We start from the raw sequence: 17833 nt of genomic DNA on the forward strand, positions 1-17833 counted from the left end.
TTATCCAGGGGAATGGGAGAGTCAGTACTAAAGCAAATACAGAAGGAGTCATGCACAAAACTAAAAGAAATTCTATCTCCTGCAGGCAGCTGCTGACACTGCAGGACACGTGCCAAGCCTGTGGTCACCAGCCCCCTCCATCTTCTTTCCTGGCTTTCGGGGAACGCAGGGACACAGACTGCCTGTGGCCCTTGCAGGGTTCCACGCTGCTGGGCACAGGCAGCCCAGCCCACTGCTGCTTCCTCATACTTCCCCACCACTCTTCCAAGAAGCAACTTGGCCAAACAGCTGCGGAAAGTGCAAAACTTTAGAATTTGTTTCTGGGCAGCACTCCCTCAAAGACTCTTCCCTGCCATATCAGTGCAGAGCCAGAGCCTCCTGTGCTCCTAGCAAGGAGCTGTCAAGCAAACCGCTCTATCCTAGAAACCTTGCTTGGGAAAGCAGCTTCTGACATGTTGCAAAGGAGTCGTGATCATTATCATGAGACCGACTTCCTTGTCTGAATGAACAGCCTAGACTTAAACATCACAACCAACCATTCTGCATTTTAGTTCCTACTCTGCTCTCGCTTTTTTTCCCCTCCTTTTTTTTTTTTTCTCTTAATCCCAGAGGTTCCTAGATCATCCACACAGGAATCACCTTAATTTCTTCCTTCCATCCCCATGTTTGGCCATATCCACACTACAGACCTGATTCTTAGCAAATTCCACAGCTGCTGAACTGTTAAGATTGTTGGCAGTGGTAAAACAAGTCCCAGCTGCTATCAATTCCAGCACTGTGTAAGAGTCATTGGTTACTATAGCCTAAATTAACTACTTGGCAGAGAACAAAAACAAGTCTAGAAAGCAGAAGTCCTTAAATCCTATCACCTGCCAAATTCCTTTATGAATTTCCCTGTAACATGCGACATAACCTTAGCTAGAAAACAAGTACACTTACATTCTTAGCATCATTTTTTAATTCCTTAAACTCTTCCTCCCCAGTCTGTTAAAACATGGGGTTTATCACATTTCTATTTTTCCAAGCATTGTAGCCTCTGCACTTTGTCCTTCAAAAAGTTCTTTATAATCTGCATCTCCTGGAAGCACTGGAATAGCACAAATAGACAAAAATATTCTGATGGAACAAAGTATTACCACATAAAGTAACAGAGCTCTGCAAAGGCAGCAAGGCAGAGCAGCACAAAGCTGCTCTTGTAGGAAGTCAGGACACCAACTTGAGCTCAATAAAAAAATTGAGACTACTTATCCATGAGGACAAATGGTTAAATGGCAGAGTAATTCCTAAGGATGGAAATTTTATTCAATTACAAGAACCTTCACTCATCACTGACAAAGTTATCTATATCCATCTAATTCAAGAAATGTGAGGCTGCTTCTGTTCTGAATCAGCTTTTTTGGATCAGCCTCTCCAGTGTCATGGTACACAGTTCAAGCTTCTTCCTCACCTGCCTTTGCAAGAAGATGAAGACGAGTCTATTAACTACAGAGGTACCTGTAACTACAAACTATGTGAAAGATGAAAAAAAAGGTCCTTTCTCCCACTGAACTTTGCTTTTGGGACAGGAAAGATGTAGTTCTTCATGTAGTTCTTCATGACTATAAGAAATGAAGCATTGTTTTAAGCAATTACGGGTTATTTATACAGCCAAGAAAATAAACAAACTTTGTTTTCCTATGACTAAGGACAAATCAAACCCACAGAATAAATAAATAAGGCTTTGGTTTTTTTCTAAAGTTAGCAGCGTGTGTTTGTAAACAAACCCACATACAGAAGTAGCCAAGTAAGTGTAAATACACAAGGACAAACGTTGGAACAGGCTGCCCAACGAAGTAGTTGAGTCACCATCCCTGGAGGTGTTTAAAAGACCTGTAGATGTGGTGCTTAGGACATGGTGTAATGGTGGGCTTGGCTGTGTTAGGTTTGCAGTTGGGCTTGATGATATTAAAGGTCTTTTCCAACCTAAACTATTCTGTGATCCGGCCAGTGGCTCTAGTGGAGAGGAATAAAGTTTAAGATTATACAACATAGAGTTTAAGATTTTTTAATCCAGTTTATTAAATATTGCTTTTTGGGGACATGTTTACAACAAGCCCAAATAAATTGTTTAAGGATTCAAAGCAGTCATATTAAAATACAGCTTCAATATAAAGTTTGTCACAGTTTTACAGTATTCAAAAATGACAGACCTGCCTTAAAAAAAGACTATTACACCAAAACATAAGAAAAACAGAAAAACAAACAAGTTTGGCATTTTCATAATCTTTATAGTATAAAACAGAATATTAAATCTATTACCAGCAAGCTGATACTTCAATCTATTACCTAGTCTGAAGTGTCTCCCATTAAAACACACTATACAACAGCACTATACAAAAGTCGTGGTGATACTCATTTGATGAAAGTGCATCCCTGAAAGTTTGCCAGTTTATTATAGTTAGCTCTTAAAAAAGGGTAAAATTAAAATGTCCTCTTTTAACCGAAGGCTTTATTTTATATATATATATCTTTTTTTTTTGCTGTTTTGTCTCACTTTCAGCCTTCTTTTAAAAGTGTCTACGGACGCCCACCAGGGGGCAGCGTAAGATTAACCATCAAATCACGAACGGCTGCAAATATTGTGCATTCACCTGGAACAGGGAAAAGAGACAGGTTAGCATCACGCCACAGACAGGCCTTCATCTAACAACCTCGCGAGGCAGCGCGCTATGCCAACTCCCACCACGCTGGCATAGCTACTGCTCTGTACGGGGCTGATGATACACGTGAGCACGACTCACAAATCCCAGTGACCTCCAAGAACGTCAGGATTTGTAATGATTTTAACTGAAATAGCTCCGGCTTTCCCAGCAGGACCACTCTTGTTGGGCATGAAATTGCAAGAAGCTCTTAACTTTTAATTGCTTTTCAACGTCAGATTGAATCTATACTAGAATTTAACATAAGCGGCATGGCAATAGGAATTTTTCTGTATGTTATTAATTAAAAGCACTACATCTTACAAAAGAAAAAACATTTGTCAAGTTCTATTTGTATTGATTAAGAGCAGAAATGAAACATTTTAAAAGATTCAAGTCTGAAACAGCCAGGATATGTTTTTTGTCATAAGCCCAGTTTTGGAAACATTTTTAATTGTTTCCAAAATTTGGAAATTTTTATTTTTGACTGGGCAAAAGTCAGAAATCTGTTTCTTTCAACTGAATTGCTCTGGCTTCACCCTTGATATCCCAACTGCAAAATAAAATACAGAGCAAATGGACTTCTGTTTCAAACAGTTGAGATCTAAGATAGAGAGGAAAAATCAGCCACAGCTGTCTCAAGTTTTGAATACTGGCATTTTTTGACAAAATATACACACACATTCTGAAACAGCTTAAGAAAGCTAAAACAAATACAACCAAGACAGTGTAATTAGAACAAGAAAAGGTGAAATATTAGGCAGCTGTGACTTTCATCTACTGTTTCCTGATAAGAGAATATAATTATCAGCCACTATTGTACCCCAATCACTGCAGGCTGAATTTTTCCTGCATATTTCGAGAAACATCAATTAGAAGACATCGAATTTTGTTGCTGAAGGAGCAATAGCATGAGCAGAGAGATAAGAGCAGAGCCTGTTTGGTTGCATTAATCCTAACTGCCAAACTAAGGATTCCCAAGATTATTTTGGGTAAGGCATTATCATATCAAAGCTCCAAATCTGGGCTGAATATCATCCCCTGCACCACTGGGCATTATCATATCAAAGCTCCAAATCTGGGCTGAATATCATCCCCTGCACCACTGAAAACAAGACATTTTTTGAATGCTCAGTCGTGAAGTTCTTTAAGAAGTATCACGAGTCCCTTGAGCTCCCCCTCTAAGGGTCACCTCTAGCATCTGTAGGGACTTTTTTTTCCTTAGCAGACTGATGTCCTCTACATAATGCAGGTTTTAGACTTACAGCTCAAGTTCAACCCTATTATTCCAGGGCATTGATTCCACCTCAGTTCATGTAATTACTTCCCAAAAATGAAATCTTTTTTTTTCCCATGGAGGCATAGGTAAAGTGACCTCAGAAAGCCAGTGTTCTCACAATGAGTCAATGTTTTACTGTTAAACACAACAGGATGTGTTTGCCCCCAGATCTGAAAAGAAAACTCTTCCAAAAGAACTTACTTTTCAGGCACTAACATTTTATTAAGAGGAAAATTAAGCTGAATACAAAATACTTTCTCACAAGGAGAGAAAGGTAAAAAAGATACAGCCAAAATGAGGCAACACTGATTACGGGTTACAATGAAAGTGCCAGTAGTATCAAACGTGCATGAAGGGAAGCCCTGGTTCTGACTGAAACAGTGAAAAATTCACTTAACCAAGCAAATTGCAACTAGTGCAGGAGAAGAGTCAGTAAGGTAGGAAAACCCTAGGAACAGCACAATAGCACCATAAGAAAAAGGATACGCATCTGGGATCTCCCATGTACTGCCATACTAAAAGAAGTCTCCCAACTACTAGTCTACTTTGATCTGTTGGCTCTCATATCACCTTTCAATAGCAAAGAAATGAAGGTATCTTGTTCTCTTTTATCAGATATAAAAAGTTTTGACAATAAGAACACAGGAAATCACAGTTTTAAGTGTACTCAGGGAAGATTTGACTTTGGCTGGGTGGTGGTGGAAATCTACCTAAATCCATACAGTCTCATTCTTTCTTTCAGAAGTCAGAGGAAGGACTATTAGAAATGTCCTCTGCTCAGTTAGCTGCATTCTTCTTTGCCTGGATAAGGTCCTGCTTAGGGTCACCAGCTCTTATTATATGTGTTTTTTTCCCTGTTTATACTCTGCTTCCTGTACCTTTCTCCCAAACTACTTCAAAACTTGTGTGATGAACAAAAATTGTCTATCCTGATTTATCTAATGATCATCAGACTTCTCACCTCGGATACTCAAGAGCAGCTTTGACAATTACTCCCTATGTGGCGGTATTTTGTGGAGGGTTTACTTGAAAACACAATTTAGCACAGTAACAAACAGCAAAACAAGTATCTCCCCTTCCCCACACTAGGGGAACTCAGTGCGGAAGCACCTTCCGAAAGAAACATCTGAAGTTAAGTTAACGTATCTTAAATAAAAAGTGCTCTACAAACAACAGTTCTGTTCCTCATACAGAACTCTTAAGAGGTAATCCCACATGACCTCAAGGCTATCCTCTCTCCTATTTACCTACACTATTACTATATGTTAAACAGAATGTGCATGTTAATTTAATCTCATCACAATTTTCAGAAATGTACGCATACCCACATCAATTTAAATAAACATTGCTCATGTTCTAGCAATCAAAATAAACCATTGAGCACAGTTCAAATTACCGTATCACAACGAGATGAATAATTATACATTAGAGAAGTAGAATTCAATCTCTGGATTCACAACTTCAATCTATTCACTGGGTTACTGCAAAAAGGCTTTGTTCTTCAGTATGTAATAACTACAGCAGAACTAAAAGTTATTGTCCTTATGAGCCATCTGTGTCACTAGAACCCCAAACCACTGCTTACAGACAACATGCTGCCCAAAGAACCTGCGACTGTTGTTCCATGTTTCAGATATTAAAAAAAATAAATAAAAAGCATGACAAACAAGAGAGAAAGCAAAGCACGACGTTGCTCACAGTGCACTACCTACAGGTCGATGAACATTCAGAACAACCTATCTAGCTCAAGCACTTCACAGCACGTTTGGTAGGCAGAATCGTATGCACCTTTGTTAGTATGCACACTGACAAAGGAGCATACAATCACTCCAATTACTTCTTAAACATTCACAGCACATGGACAAGTTCTGATAACTATTTTAACATCCCTTTATGTTCTACCGTTAATCTCCATAACTTCATAAATATCCATGTAAACTGACACTTGACCATAGCTTATTTTTTGTGACTCATTCTGGGCCCATTTCTGAAAAAGTATGACTCCTACTTTGGTTTTGTGCAGCAACAGTTGGGCCAACAAGAGGTGTGTTCTATCACTCTGGAAGAAGAGCAAAATCCAGCCTGAATCATCAGTGTAACTTTCTGGCGTAAATGTCTGCTGTGCTGCCAGTACTTGCTATTAATTTATGCACTGGCAGTCGCACCAGGAGTTTATAATCACTAGAGAAGTATGACAGAAACCAGAATTAAGAGATATTTAGTTTTACACTGGAGATTTGTCACAGAAGTCTGGGTGAAGAGAATATATCTATTGGACATGTACAGTACCTGGTCGTGGTGAATTCAGTTCAGCAAACCTCTTTAGAATATTGCTAACCATCATTGGAGCAGCAACAGAAGAGTTCTGCTGCCTGGGAATGTCAGCCTGTTGCGTTGTACCCGAAGCCATATCATAAATAATTGGAACAATAATACTAACAGCTTCCTGTGGGACTGTCGTTTTCTGTGTTAGCTGAAGCTGCAGGAAGAACAAAAAAGTGTGTTAAACTGAATGACCATCTACCTTCAGTGCAACTTTCAATACTGTTAAACATTCTAGACCTACAGACAGCATGCACTCCCACCCCATCAGTTTTCAGACATCAATTCTGTAAAGCAGAAGTTATCTGTCAGGTGTAGACGATTTTATTGTCAAAAGCACCCTACAGTGAGCATTGCTTCAGAGACAAGACCAATACAGATTTGTCCTAAACATCTCATTCCTGCTATCCTCTCCCAGCACCACTAATGTGTGTATCGCTTAATCTAGGTGGTTAGTGCCTCAAAGAAGAACAAAGGCCCCAGAAGCTGAGCATTTGAGGATACACACAGCTCAGAGGGAACTGAGCTTTAGGATACATTGTCTACATGTCTCCAAGGACACAGAACACAAATATATTTTTACAGGAGTGAGAACACGAATACTATCTGAGTCTACTACAGAAGAGATGCATGCAAATCTAGGCTTCCAAATGGCAGAACATTTTTAGTTATTATGGCTGCCAGATACAGCATGCTTATGTTTTGCTACTAACTGGTGATGATTTCAAAGACATGCAGCCCACAACATTTTAAAACAGATAGCTTTACTTACAAAAAACAACATTTTGGATTTCAGCACAACAGCAGGTGTTCCTGGAGGTGCAATTGGTGGTGCACTAGGAGGAATTGTTAAACAAAACTGCACATTCCATTTCAGCTGACTTGCCTGATCAGGGAACTGTTTAGAAAGAGCATCACAGAGAAAAAACAGCAAACGTCTCATGTTAGTGACACACATTTAAAAAAAAAAAATTGTAACTGAAGTTGGGTGAACTCAACAGAATGGTTTACTTACCAACTCAAGTTTCATGATGTGTACGCAGTCCCTGAGGATGTGCGTCGGAGCCCCTAGTAATTTTGTGAAGGCTATTAGGGTGTTCGCTTTAAAAGGTGGTCCTGCAACCTAAAGACAGACACTATTTAGTGCTGCCAATTTACAAAACAGCTATATCATTTAATAAAGTATCCCAACACGGACAGCTTCTTATGTTTTGTAGCCCTTACGTGTGCCAAGCAAAGTCAGTGCAACAACTTAAAACACCAACAGAGATTAAAAGCAATGCATATAAATTTAAACATTAATGATTCGAGTACATACTCTTGTTTCAAAGAACTTCTCCAAAACTTGTAACTCCTCCGATTTCCACTGTCCTGTATTTTCAGGTGTTACTTTCAGTTGCAAGGTCTGGTTGGTTTTGGGATTGAGAGCAACTCTGCACTTCAGTGCCTCCGTCTTAAACATAATTACACCTGGTTCATTGGAGTTTATTAACTGTAGCTGCATAAAAAGAAGTATCACATTCAATCAGTTATTCATTAAATAGCATGAGCACACATGCATTCACTCCCAAGACTCTAGTGATCAATCTGACCTCTTTCCAGAAAGAAACACAGTGACACTTACATACAGGTAACATTGCCTTGAGAATTAAGCTTATGCAAGATTTGTCTTCTTTCTCTGTCACTGAATCAATGCCAAAAAAGTGAAGAGGTGGACACTGTCTGTCCCAAACCTTAAAGCAACATTAATGACTGAATAGTTCAGTTATTGTGAACTGGTAACTAATTTCTTGGTCACCCCTGCCAAGCAGTGGCATCCACAGGGACTCTGTGGCTGTTCCAGTAAACTCCCAACAAACATGCTAAACTCACAGAAGTCATGGCATCAGAAAATTTGGTCATAGTCTTGCTATCAGATCAGTTATTATATTCTACCTGATCAAACTGTTTTTCCATTCATAATTTGTGTGCAAAACAAAGGGGAATTATACACTTTCTCTAAATTTTCTCAAAATTTTGACATTTCAGATGGCAACGTTCAGAAGTGTATCACGAGTCCAACAGCAAACACTTATTACATTTAAAGCATTTCAGTTTGTGCCTGATTTGAAAGACATGAAGTACAGAAGCATGAAAAAGAAAAGTTGTAAAGTCATACTTGCAGGTCAATATTAAAACAACCTAAACCATACCGTCTCCTGCTGTATAATCCTCTGAAGATGCCTCCTCATAATAACCGATCCAAGGAATCGCTCAAGTGGGGAGCACAGATAGCTGCCAGCGAGTCCCGGCACAAGCCCAGGGGTAGGAGAGGGCAACAGCAAAATATTCAAGGCACTGTGGGTAAGGATTGTAGGTATAGATGCAGCCCAAGACCGCTGAGGTAGTTTACGAGGTGGAGGCATGCTAGTCGGCATTGCTTGGGAACCTATTGATATGGAAAAAGTACTTGCAGTAAGGAAGGATCTAAACTGAAACATATGTGTTCACTTTATTTGTTGTTGCTACACAAGCAACAAGTTCTCTTGACCAAAGCTTAACTGTTCTTATTTAAAAATTTGGCTGCGTAGTGATAGACAACAAAAAATAATTAGAATATTCACCCTCCACCCATGCAAAGTGTCTCAGTAGCACTAAAATCCTACTCCTTTTTCCTCTTTCTGCAGCATGCCAGCAGATATCAGGTTTGTACAACAAACTCAATGAAATGTAAAGATGGTTAAATCAGCCATGCAAGAGCAGCATTACAACCCCATGATGTGAAAAGTTAGTATTTGGGTAGGCAAATATGCCTATCATTGCCTTCACTTGAAGAATTTTCTCTCAGCCACAGAGTTCTACAGTTTAAGACTAATACCTGTAGTGCAATAAGAGGGATCTGGCCTGCTGAAGTTTACGCTGTCTGATTTAACTTGTTTTGCAATTTGTTACAGAAGACTTGAATAAAGACAGAATAAAGTCTTCATTTTCTGAGATCCTTTATTGCACAAGCACAGTGAGGACTGGTAGGCTGACACACCAAACTCCCAAAAAGAACAGAACTAGAAATGTTAAAAATGAGTGTTTCACAGTCATAACACTGATAAAGAAACCTACTTGTTCCAGCTCGTGGGGAATGAGAGGCATCTGGGATAGGTGAGTGAAGGGAAGGGTTGGCTGGTGACATTCCAGGCATTCGTGCTGCTGGTGATGGACCAGAGACCTGGGGAGATCCTGGCCAGTTCCCTGCACGCTGACTGGGTGACATCATGGTGTATGGTGAGCTTGGGTCTACAGTACCTACAGATGTTACAAGATGGTTGTTATTTTTTTTTAAAAGTGCGAGGTTTTCTAATCTAGAGATCTAAAAAAGGCTTATAAAAATCTGTAAAGCATGACAGGGTCTGCAAGCTTTTAGACTATATTTTACTACCATATAAAAACATAAGGCAGGGGGAAATCGAGACACAGATTTGAGAGTTTTCTGGTTGTATTTTTTAAAAAGTAAAATAAAAACAAAAGTGAAAACAAATCAGCACGTTTAACACATAACAGCATCAAAACTAAAGAGAGCTGTTGCCTACAGACTTGCACTTCTACTGCTCCTTAGCAAATGAAAGCCTCAGTTAGACCATTCCTTATCTATTCAGCACTTGCAGTCACCTCTGCAAAGTATCTTTTTTTTTTGTACTCTGCTACAAAGACTGATCAGAACAAGCTTCTTAAACAGCCTGTTGTATATCTACCTCACTTTGTTCATCTTGACAGTTAAATTGGTGTGCTAAAATGATAATCTGAACTGTTTATTGTGATCTACGGAACAGTTTCCAATGCCCTGCAATTACAAAAATACTATTGTTTTGGCAGCTTTCCAAAGAAAAAACTTAATAAAGGAAAAAATTTACTAAAGGAAACAACCAAAAGGCATGTTGCTTGTGTGTATATATATATGTCAAACCAGCAAGATTCTGACAATGTTTTCAAATTGCAAATATTTGAATTCCTAACCCGCTCCAGGTATTTTTCCAGGAAACGTAAGCAGTGGAAACACATTAACCAATCTAACAAGAGACAATGCTCATTAAAAGCTGCAGCCATTGTTCTGCTACAAGACCACATGGAATTTCCCCACATTAGTAAACAGGAAAGAGTGATTGATAGTCCATTTTTAAAATGTTAGGAACACCTCAATGTGCCATGCAGCTACTTTTGACAACTGTTAAAAGTTACACCATGTGTATGAAAACAGTTAATTGAGAAAAATTCATGTTTTGTAATTGGCTTAAGTAGCTGAAGAAGCTCCAGAAGACTTAATTTTAAGAAGCAAATGCACTCTCCCTATCACTACATACACACGCCTGCCGGTAAAGAACTCACCATGTGGGCTGGCAAAGTTAGCTGTTTGTCCCATTGTGATTCCAAGAGAGGAAGGTGAAGGAGTTGGACCAAAGGATGCTGGTGATGGCGCCCTTAAAGCTCCGCTAGGTGAGCTTGCAGCATGTAAAGCTCCTAATCAAAGACATCATATGACTCAACATACACAGTTCCCATTTTCCTGTTATTTTTTTCTATCAATTTCTACAGCTCTATCTCCTCTTTAGGGACACAGCAAACAAGATTAATGAGAGTTTGTTTTTGCACTCAAAGAGCTGCATTTTGTACCTTTGAGCATTATGTTTTCCAGATTGATTCACCGCACAAAAGAAACTTTCGAAGATATTTGACTTGAACAATGGCATTTCTCTCCACCCAGGCCTTCCCCAATTTAAGTATTTTCAGCTATTGCACTGTAATAGCTGGAAGGAAGCAGAGCTTTGGTGATGAAAAGCTTTTCTGAAAAAGCAGGTATTTAAAATTAACAGGTTTTGATCTGAGCAAGTTGTAAGCCATAAAAATGAAATGGTCCCAAATACTACACAGCTAAAGATGACAGTTTCATCAAATGCTTTTTTTTTTTATCTTAAAAATGTACTTTCCAAAGCACGTGTGGTAGGACTTTGCTTTGCTACTTTTCCACAGTATAAGGTGCACTCTCTTGGTTACCTTGGAGCGAAACACAGCTCAAAAAGCATGCACACACAAGAAGAGCTGTGTGCCTATTTCCAGCACATGATTAGCACACAAACTCAGCCATCTTACCTGGTGACTGCGTGTGCATCATAGACGGAGATGGCGTGACTGTATTGTGATAGGAGGTGGGTGGTGAAGTAAGAGGATACGCTCCCGATGCTCCTGTCTGTTTTGCAAATGGCTGAAATTGTGAACAAGGGACAATAAAAACCTTTGATCATTTTGTGAAAAAACATAACTATGTGCAGGAGAACACTAATGAGTTTAGTTCCCACCTATGAAGTCTGATAGGTCTATCAACATAGTTATTTGATTCCTTGTAATACCCTGTTCAGTGAGTTACCACTGTCTTTTTTCAGAGACTTTTTATGTTTTTTCCTCAAGACATAATACCTCTGCACCTCACTCCTTTTTATCTGCCTCCTGACCTCCTGAGCTCCCCCTCCCATCTTTTATCTTAAACAGGTGCTTTTCCTCTCTCAGCCCTTTGCTTCTAAGGCAGCCAGTCTCACGTGACCTTCCAAAGCTGCTGTTTGTATGCTATGGGCTATTTACACTGGAATGAGAAATGGCAAAATAAATTAATACGTTTTTCCCCATGGGGAATTCCACAACAGAACAGTCTTAGAGTCTCCCTTTCTATTTTTTACTGCTGAACATTTTAGAACCTAAGTTTTTAAAAACCTACAGACACGGAAGACAATAAACATTTCTTATTTTGCCTGGAGGGTACCTGTTGTTGTGGTTGCTGTGGTGGCTGCTGGGGTTGAAGCTGTGATATTAAAGAATCCATCATGTCTCCTCCAATAGGAGAAGGTGGGTTATCATCTTCATTTACAGATCGTCTTCGTGCATCCTGATTGCTGTCAACAAACATGTTCAGGAACGTCTGTGGAAAAATCAGTTTCGTTAGCAGTTTCCTCATTTAGATGTTATTACATGAATGAGCACAGTATTTGCTGTGCTCATTCTAATTCTAATTCATTTCTAATACTATCTCTATTGGCTACAGCACGTAAGAAACAGGCAGATCTTTAGACCTAACTACTAGTGACATTCATTACACACACTATGAATAGTTTGCAAAATGCATCAATTCATAAACTGAGCTTAATCTCCTTTTTATTCTAAAAAAAGGGGTCTTGCATCATCACAAGCAGGAAACTTTCTTCATTAACATGAACTATCTCTAGTTAATTAAAATACCATATTTTTTTTTTCCTTAAAAATAAGGAAAAGCCTACACCTGGAAATACCTGTTTCAGAACAAGTCATCAGTATACAGAACCTACTGGGCCATTGTATCACAACTACAACTGCCCAGATCACCTCCTCCATAGTATTTCTTTGTACCCAGAGGAATCTGCCAACCCTCTTGAATTAGTTCCTTCTCTACCTTCACAACTTCATTCTCTTATACTTTTCCACTTGTATGTACAGTTCCCTATCTCTTCCCATTAGCTTTTCATTTCGAATTTGTAAAGTGGTACATATTTAGGATCAGCTAAATGCAGTGCTAGACAATCAGTGTTCAGTTGCAACTGTCAGAAGACAAAATTAGCAAACTGTTGTTTCACAATGGGGGCCTCTTTCCAATAGCTAAGTATAACCAGCACTGGTACAAGCTGCCCCCAGCTAAGGTATTCTGTCAGATTATGAGCAGATTTTTTTTCAGCACCCTATTCAGAAGGCTCTTGCCACACACTGATGGAAACTGTTTTAAAAGACAACTTTCTCTCTACAATCATCTGATGTAGAGCATTTCCTCACCTGCAATGTATGAGCGCTGTCCGGCCACACAACACAGTTTGTGAGGAGCAGTTGCTGTTAATCCAAGAGAATAACAACTAGCCTGGCCACAAAGCTTCACCAAGTTTTAACAAATGGATACCTGAAGTAGCCTTTATGTTACTTTATTGCATAGACAAGAACCCTCCCCCAACACCTGATACTACTTTTCTTAAAGGAAGTGTTTTAATTCAAAATAATTAACAAATGTACTTAAAAAATTCCTTCTGTGCTCAGAATTTTGGAAGGATTGTAGCTTTTCACAAAGTTTCACAAAACTCTTCACATCAGACCCATGCTTAAAGTTAGAAGCTCCCTTATTTACAACATGCCAGAAAACACAGAAATGGTCACCTTTAATCCAGGCGCAGGGTAAAAACCTTCAACTATTTTGCTGTTGTCAAAGAGACTGTACGCTCCATCACGTATGGCTACAACACCACGACTCCGGCAGTAGATGTCAATGCAGTACATATTCCTAAAAGCCAGCCTGATATGCGTGGGTGACTGCGGTAGAATTGAGAAGCACTGATAGGCAGTGTTGGTGCGTTGAGTCAGACCCAGCATGGGCACAGTTGGAAGTTTGTTGATGGCATTTAATGGAGCCTGAGTATCAAACAAAACCTGAAAGAGAACAGATACTGAGAGATGAAGTGGCCTACCTTTAACTAAAGGTCAGGGAAAATTGGGCACAGGGTGGGTACAATCTTCCCCAAGCCACCTTCTGCCAATGAGATCCATAAACAATCACAACATACCCATGTAATTTTGAAGAGAACAGTTTAATCAGAATTCAGCTTTTAATTAGCCTGCACTTTTCTTGAGAGATTTTAAAACATTACCTGTAACAACTGCACCACATTTGGTGTTTTATTAAACATCTCCTGGAGCTGATGCAGAATTGTGTTGTGACAATTACTGCAACCGGAGTTTGGGCCAACAGTTCCCAGTGAAATGTGGAACTTCTGGAGTAAGGAGTTCCATTGAATGCTGATCTGCAATGTCAAGAACATAAAATGATCTTGAAAACTAGAGCAACTATAAGGTTATAACAAGAAAGCTGGTCTGCTGCCATTTTTCATCAAACCTAAATAGATTCCTAACTCACCTCCCTCAAAAGTTGTTGCGTGCTCTTAGCTTTAGCAATCCATTTAGCTAGTGGGATTGCTGGCAACCGCAAAACTGGGGTATTACTTTAGCAAGTCAATCAGAAAGAACAAAAGCCACTTCTGCCAAAGGTGAGCTAGAAAAAACTAAGCTTTGGGCATTCAAGCTACAGAGAACTGATTAATGAGTTACTGGAGGTGGACTGGTTTTCTCAGTCACATCACGCAAAACTGAGAACCGGACATGCTAATATGAAAGGAAGTGACATCCAAAATCCACACTGCTAATCCTGCTACTTATTGCTTGTCCCACTAAAATGCAGACAGAAATACTCTTTAAAAATTCAGCATAGAACATGAACACAAAAACCTTCCAGAAGGAAATTTCAAGTGCATCAGCTGCTTTGCACAGGTTGCACAGAAAAATGCATCCTTACTCTGTAATAAATGTGCACTTACTTCCTCTTCTACCTTGCATTAAATGCAAGGGTGTGAACAAGTACACAGTTACCAAAGTAATTAATAAGCTGTAAATTCAAATACTAAAGAGTAAGCTAGAGTTCTGAACGAGGGAACAGCACTGCTACAAAATAATTCAGCATTACCTCATTTAAAGGCCTGGTACTACACTTAAATCTTTGTTAGAGTTCTTTCTTCTAAGGCAGCATTAAGCACACTGCTTACGGATATGCGTATATCCCAGTATACAACAGCGACCAGTAGCAACACTTACCAAAAGGCTGCCATACCAGCTTTCATCAAGCAGAAACACTAAACTATCCTTCCCATAATTTGAAGCATCTTACACAAATTCTGAACATCTAGTAGCTTAGTAAATTAGTAATCTGACATCCTCTATCTCTGTCTTTTCTACACTCATCAATATTAACACCACAATAATGCAATACAAGCAAATATTTTGTAGCAAAATTCTGAGAACTTTAAGTCTACCCATTCTGTTTTCAAACATACATTTTAAGTGTGCTAAGGAATTACTTACTGAGCTTCCCTTGGTAGTTCCATAGCAAAGGATAAGTTTTCGGTAATTGTAGATACGAACTTCTGAAAAAACGTTTAAGTGATTGGGTATGTCTTTGAAGAGAGGAAGTAAAAGAGAGTGAGAAAACCATACTCATCTGTAAATTCATCATTTTAATGAAAACGAGATTATTTCTGTACCTGGTAAGGTTCGTGCAAACTCCAGGACACATTCATACAGCCGAGCAATACTGCTCCAGTCATTAAGGAACATCTCAACAACTTTGCGACCTCCAACTGGTTCAGATAACTGGTTTTCATATGTCAGGTAAACATGACGGGTTGGTCCTGCAGTGTTAGGACGTGGTAAATACTGATTAAACTAGTGTTTCTTAAACTGCGGTTTACAGACTGAGTGAACCATGGCAAGTGACCAGGAAGCATATTTAAATAATAAAATTGCATCAAGTCAACAGTCAAAAATTTGATTCATGTGCACTGTGGTTTATTAGCAATCTTAAGAGTTGTCCAGTAGCACCAAAACATTAGAACTACTGGAACAGACAATGTAAAACACAAAGAAACAAAATTTATCAGTCTTCCTAAATAAAACTCACCTTGCTCCCTAGATGAAGTGCTATTAAGTGGACAGTTTGCAAACACCAGCTCAGCCACCCACGTGCGATTATTTCTACCTTGTAATCGGAAAGTGCAATCAAGAAGAGATCGGTCCAGAGCCTTCTGTGTTTCCTCGTTTACACCTTTACAGGGAGGAATTCTATTCATGAAGAAAAAAGGATCTCAATTATACACAGTACAGTACTAAGACTAAAAGTACTACCTTTTAACATTTCTTGAAGGACTGCCCACTCTGGACATGAAGGAATGAACAAATCAGCAGCAAAGACAGCTGGACTGCACAGTGATACATCCTGTTCCTCTTCAAGGACTGTAATAAGTGTGTTATCAAGAGTTCAGACCAATTTTTATATGGATTCAACACTTGCAAATCAAAAACCTTTCAGGGATCTGTTGAATGCCCTAATCTCCTGGTGAAAATAAAAGCACACTGATCTAAAGCTTTTATACAGTGAAACAAGCCAAAAAAGGTAAAACCAGTAAGTTCTGTGGCAACCTGAATTCCTAAATCAGCTTGCCTTCTAGAACAAGCTCACTCTAAATGCAATGAACAACCTGGCAGTTACCTCAGTATGCACTAATTTATTCATATCCCAATGTGAGAATTGAGCTCAGGGGACAGGCTAAATCAAGCTTAAGTAAAAACATGCCAAACTTTTTCAAATCCCTTGACAGTCTATCCAGACATTTCATGTACCACCTTTCAGGTCATAAGTTCTCAGTACTTCTCTGCTCATTAGCAACGTTAAACATGTAGGTCCTGAAGCATTTAGAGACTGATGCCTTTTATCACTGCATATTTCTGCAGCATAGAAGAAGTTAAGAAGGTTTTACTCTAGAAGGTGTCCTGGGTTTGGGTTTGTTTAAAATCTCTTAAACTGGTAGAAGATGTTTTACTTCGTAACACAATTCAAAGTTTAACTGGTGAGGCTTGAAGAAGGTCCAAGAAGTGTGAAAAACTGGATGGATTGCCAGGTAGAAAGTACTGTGGTCAACAGTTCCATGTCCAGTTAGAGGCTGGATAATTGTGGCATTCCTCAAGGTTCAGACATACTTCAGCTAGCTGGAGCAATGAGTTAACAGGAACCTCATGAAGTTCAAAGAAAACAAATGCAAAGTTCTGCACTTCGACCTAAATAATCTCAAGCAACAGCACAAGGTGGGGACTGACTGAACTTGGGGGCCCAGCAGATAGACTGAAAAGGAGTCAGCAGCGTGCCTTTGCAGCAATGACAGATGTTGACCCTGGGTTCTATTAGCCAGGCAATCAAGCGACTGCTAGTCAGCTTTTGAGATCGCTGTGCCCAGGGCAGGCACAAAAAGTCCTAGAGATTGGAGAACACAGTAGATCAGCCATGCTTTGAGAGAAAGGTTGGACCAGATGACCTCCACTCTTAAACTATTGTATGATTCTCGTATGCTTCTTCTACAAATTTTTCTATCATGCCATTGTCTTTTCTTGACTCCTTGCATCTTCCTCTGCAGTATCACATACTGGTAATAGTCAAATACCATATGGAGTACGTAGGCCTCTGATCTGATCTAAAATTGTGATTATAAGCTCATGAATCATTACCACATCTTCCTTAGCACTGCCTGGATTTTAGGACTGAGGACTGTCAAATTGTTTCCGAGCTTCCCACTTCAGGCTAATGAACGAAACATATTATAGTTGGCTCTGTCTACTTTCATTGTCCTCCTTTTCCAGCACTGCCTCACATGAGAGTGCAAGATGCAGAAAACTAAAAAGATCCAGAACTAAAAAAAAAAACCCACAATCAAAAAACCCAAACCCCAAAATCCTCTCCATTACGATATATTTAGTGTTACTTTCCAAACAATCCTTTTTTTCCTCTTAAATGTATGTACAGTAATAAACTGAAGCACAAGAGTATATCCTCTTACTTTAATAAACGTATTGCATGGCTGAAGCCATCTCCTTCTACTTGTACTCCTTGGTGAGGAATGTCCATATTGGATAACTAGGAATGAAA

General features: G+C 39.3%; 1 protein-coding gene across 2 annotated transcripts in view; it reads right to left on the minus strand.

The window, feature by feature from the left end:
- Positions 1-1751: 1751 nt before the first annotated feature.
- The window catches only part of MED14 (mediator complex subunit 14), a 38615-nt gene continuing 22533 nt past the window's right edge, over positions 1752-17833 (minus strand). Inside the window, exons 16-31 of one of the 2 annotated variants that reach the window (XM_009558837.2) lie at positions 17745-17821; positions 15818-15978; positions 15402-15548; positions 15223-15314; positions 13959-14111; positions 13471-13740; positions 12062-12217; positions 11398-11509; positions 10636-10767; positions 9376-9558; positions 8472-8707; positions 7598-7777; positions 7295-7402; positions 7052-7177; positions 6247-6436; positions 1758-2630 (exon numbers count right to left, since the gene is read on the minus strand). In XM_009558837.2, the coding sequence (XP_009557132.2) occupies positions 2557-2630; positions 6247-6436; positions 7052-7177; positions 7295-7402; positions 7598-7777; positions 8472-8707; positions 9376-9558; positions 10636-10767; positions 11398-11509; positions 12062-12217; positions 13471-13740; positions 13959-14111; positions 15223-15314; positions 15402-15548; positions 15818-15978; positions 17745-17821 (2397 nt within the window). In that variant the 3' untranslated portion in view covers positions 1758-2556. Of the gene's footprint in view, positions 2631-6246; positions 6437-7051; positions 7178-7294; positions 7403-7597; positions 7778-8471; positions 8708-9375; positions 9559-10635; positions 10768-11397; positions 11510-12061; positions 12218-13470; positions 13741-13958; positions 14112-15222; positions 15315-15401; positions 15549-15817; positions 15979-17744; positions 17822-17833 lie in introns of both variants that reach the window. The other variant, XM_054058734.1, reaches the window with a different exon arrangement.

Source organism: Cuculus canorus, chromosome 1 (assembly GCF_017976375.1).
Source record: "Cuculus canorus isolate bCucCan1 chromosome 1, bCucCan1.pri, whole genome shotgun sequence".
NCBI lineage: Eukaryota > Metazoa > Chordata > Aves > Cuculiformes > Cuculidae > Cuculus > Cuculus canorus.